The following is a 3,484-nucleotide window of genomic DNA, read 5'->3' as shown; positions in this document are numbered from 1 at the left end:
AAGTGTGTCCTCAGGGGGCATTGGGGCATCAAATAAGGTCTGATAGGATCTGAACATCATGCAAGCAAATTCAGGTGTGAACAGCTGCTGGAGGCAGTATCATGGTGTTTGGAATGTTTTTCCTGACGTGTCTTCATAGCTACGGTTTGTTTGCATCAGACCAGTACTGGTGATATCACAAGGTCTCATCACCGAATGGACATGAGTGAGTCTTTACAGCATGAGTGTTGTGTACTGACCCTGCATTTTATTCCTCATAAACTTCTTTAGGACACGTCTCTGCGTTCATCACACTGATAGTGATAGAACTAAGCAACACAGAATTCCCTTTTAAGCTCATTTTAAAATTCACATCAAACCATCAGTCTCCTTTGTCTTCCATTAGGTTTGACACTAAACTCCATGGTTACATTAGGACCTTTCTTTTTCATAATATGTATATATGAATAGTGTCCGTTTAATGACACATGGTCCACTGCTGTACCAAACCGTCTGAGGTCAAAATTCCTCTATGACAGGTTTGGACCACATCTTTAATCTCAGCATAGGAATTCTCTCAGCTTCCACTAGAATCTAGAAATAACAAGGACTTTTGTTGATCAGTTTTTGTCCCTGCTTTTTTTTTTATTACGGTAGATATGGAATGTATCTAAAAAAGTTTTCCATCTTTATAAAGTATTCTATTTTTCCATAAATAGCCAGTGCTTAAAATACATACTATTAGGTACAGAAGACATGCTGTGTATTCAATATATACTATATACAGTACAGACCAAAAGTTTGGACACACCTTCTCATTCAAAGAGTTTTCTTTATTTTCATGACTATGAAAATTGTAGATTCACACTGAAGGCATCAAAACTATGAATTAACACATGTGGAATAATACACGTACATAACAAAAAAGTGTCAAAAAAAAAGACCCCAAACACACCTTCAGGCTGTGTAAGGGCTATTTGACCATGAAGGAGAGTGATGGGGTGCTGCGCCAGATGACCTGGCCTCCACAGTCACCGGACCTGAACCCAATCGAGATGGTTTGGGGTGAGCTGGACCGCAGAGTGAAGGCAAAAGGGCCAACAAGTGCTCATCAAGAGAATGCCAAGAGTGTGCAAAGCAGTAATCAAAGCAAAAGGTGGCTACTTTGGAGAACCTAGAATATGACATATTTTCAGTTGTTTCACACAAAACACTTTCAGTTGTTTTGTTTTGAACTAAATGTTCTCTTTGAATGAGGTGTGTCCAAACCTTTGGTCTGTACTGTATATACTTCAATATATACTTCACAGAAATAAAACACTATTTTAAGGAATTAGGACACTTCACTGAATTTTAAGTAACTGTACAGTTTAGGTGAACATTTCATTTATTACAAGCATGTAAAATAGTTTCTGCAGAAAATGTGTAGATCGACAAATATTACAAAAGTAAAAAAAAAAAAAGTCAAACTTAAAAACCACGCAAGCCATAAAGCTTAGCAATGTGTACATCATATCAAAGTGAACAGTACACCTGAAATATAAATTATATCTGAATGATATTCAGAAGGATATCTGAATTAAAACATGACAAACACTTCTCACTGTTTCAAAAAGCAAAAAAAGCATTAGCTGGCATTTAGTCTAGTTCCCCAAGCTTCAATCAGACCAACAGTCTCTCTATAGCCATCTGCACAGACTGGATCTGAGGCTTCAGCTGTGATCCCTCCTTTATAGTGACAGAGGTGGCAATTACAGGCCGGGACACCCCACATGCTCGGCCCAAGGCCTGCTTGGAGCGCACAAACACATAAGGGACGTTCTTATCCTCACACAGCAGCGGCAAATGAAGAATGATCTCCAGCGGCTCTGCGTCAGCAGCCATCACTATGAACTCTGAGATCCCACGGTTGAGAGTTTTAGTGGCTGAACAAAAGAGGGACATAAAGAAATCAGCAGGAATCAGTTCTACATGTGTATCACGTTTAAGGTTAAACTTGGCAACTAGTTCCCACACAAACTTAGTTAAGTTTTGTGATTAACATTTGTTTAGTTCCAAATTTCATAACACTGTGGGAAAATACAGTTACCTTTACAAAATATGTACTGTTACAGAAAATATTCTGGCATCACATATACATACACACATGCATATACATTTACAAATTGATATATATTGATATACAAGTATGAATATATAATGCGTGTATATATATATATATATATATATATATATATATATATATATATATATATATATACACACACCTATATATGTATGTGTATATGTATATGTATATATATATATATATATATATATATATATATATATATATATATATATATATATAGAGGTATGTATATATATACGTATATATAGGTATGTGTATATATATATACGTACCTATATATACACATACCTATATATATATATACATACCTATATATATATATATATATATATATACGTATATATATACATACGTATATATATACCGATATATATATATATATATATATATATATCTATATATATATATATATATATATACACACACACATATACTGTATGTTATACATACAGTATATATATACGTATATTATACGTATATATATATACGCACATACATATATATACACACGTATGTATACATACATACATACATACATACATACATATATTTCTACATATACATATATTGAACGATGTTGATGTAAAAGCTGTAGGAATGTCTGTGTGCCCCCTGAGATCAGCTGCTTACCTTCATTAGCTCCTTTCCTCAGCTGTTTATAGTTGGACGCTTGCTGGACCAGATCCAGTATAGTTTTAGTTAAAGTGGCGTCCGCCAGCGGATACGCCTTTGGGTTGACCTGCGGCTCGGTCTAAACAGGAGTAAATAATGATGGTGTTATCGGACAGTGTTGGGGTTCGGGGTTTAACAGAAAACTAACGAGTTTCATTTAATGCCAAAAAGACAGTCATTCATCTGGTACATGGTTGGCATGACGACTGGTGGCTAATCTGCTAGCGACGATGCTAACGGGTCAACACGAAGAAGGGAAAACACTCTGCTCACCATTGTTTCTGTTTGGAAAATAAAGCTTATTCGGATAAACAGTTTAGTCGTCCTCTCGGCGTGTGCTTCACGGAGGACAAATAACAATTTTACTCCTTCTGTCTTCACTGAGCGGTTTGTAACACTGCCTCCGAGTGAGCTAAACGGTATTGCACCCCTATGCATTTTATACATTTTTACTAGAAAGAAGTGGTAGATTAGATTAGATTAGATTAGATTAGTATTTTATTCATGAATCAGTTGAAAGAGAATATAATGCAAGGAAAAGAAACGGATGTTTACTGGTAGAAAATGTGGTCACCCCAGCAGTTACTATTTTTAATAGTTCTTAATAACTAGTTTAATATTTTTGATGCACTATATACTTATGTATATACTAAGAAAGTAAGTTAGCTTAGCCTAGCCTAGCCAAATCCGGCGGTTTAGAAG

General features: G+C 35.4%; 1 protein-coding gene across 1 annotated transcript; it reads right to left on the bottom strand.

The window, feature by feature from the left end:
* Positions 1 to 1,228: 1,228 nt before the first annotated feature.
* LOC113638054 (NHP2-like protein 1) lies at positions 1,229 to 3,234 on the bottom strand. The gene is made up of 3 exons (XM_027139031.2): positions 3,056 to 3,234; positions 2,741 to 2,861; positions 1,229 to 1,904 (listed from the first exon to the last, which is right to left on the bottom strand). Exons 1-3 carry the CDS (start codon positions 3,227 to 3,229, stop codon positions 1,642 to 1,644), a joined length of 558 nt encoding a protein of 185 aa, XP_026994832.1. The 5' UTR covers positions 3,230 to 3,234; the 3' UTR covers positions 1,229 to 1,641.
* Positions 3,235 to 3,484: the final 250 nt, after the last annotated feature.

The sequence above is a fragment of the Tachysurus fulvidraco genome, chromosome 15 (genome assembly GCF_022655615.1).
Source record: "Tachysurus fulvidraco isolate hzauxx_2018 chromosome 15, HZAU_PFXX_2.0, whole genome shotgun sequence".
Lineage (NCBI taxonomy): Eukaryota > Metazoa > Chordata > Actinopteri > Siluriformes > Bagridae > Tachysurus > Tachysurus fulvidraco.
Note: the sequence above shows the minus strand (reverse complement) of the source record. Positions and strands in the feature narration are given on the sequence as shown.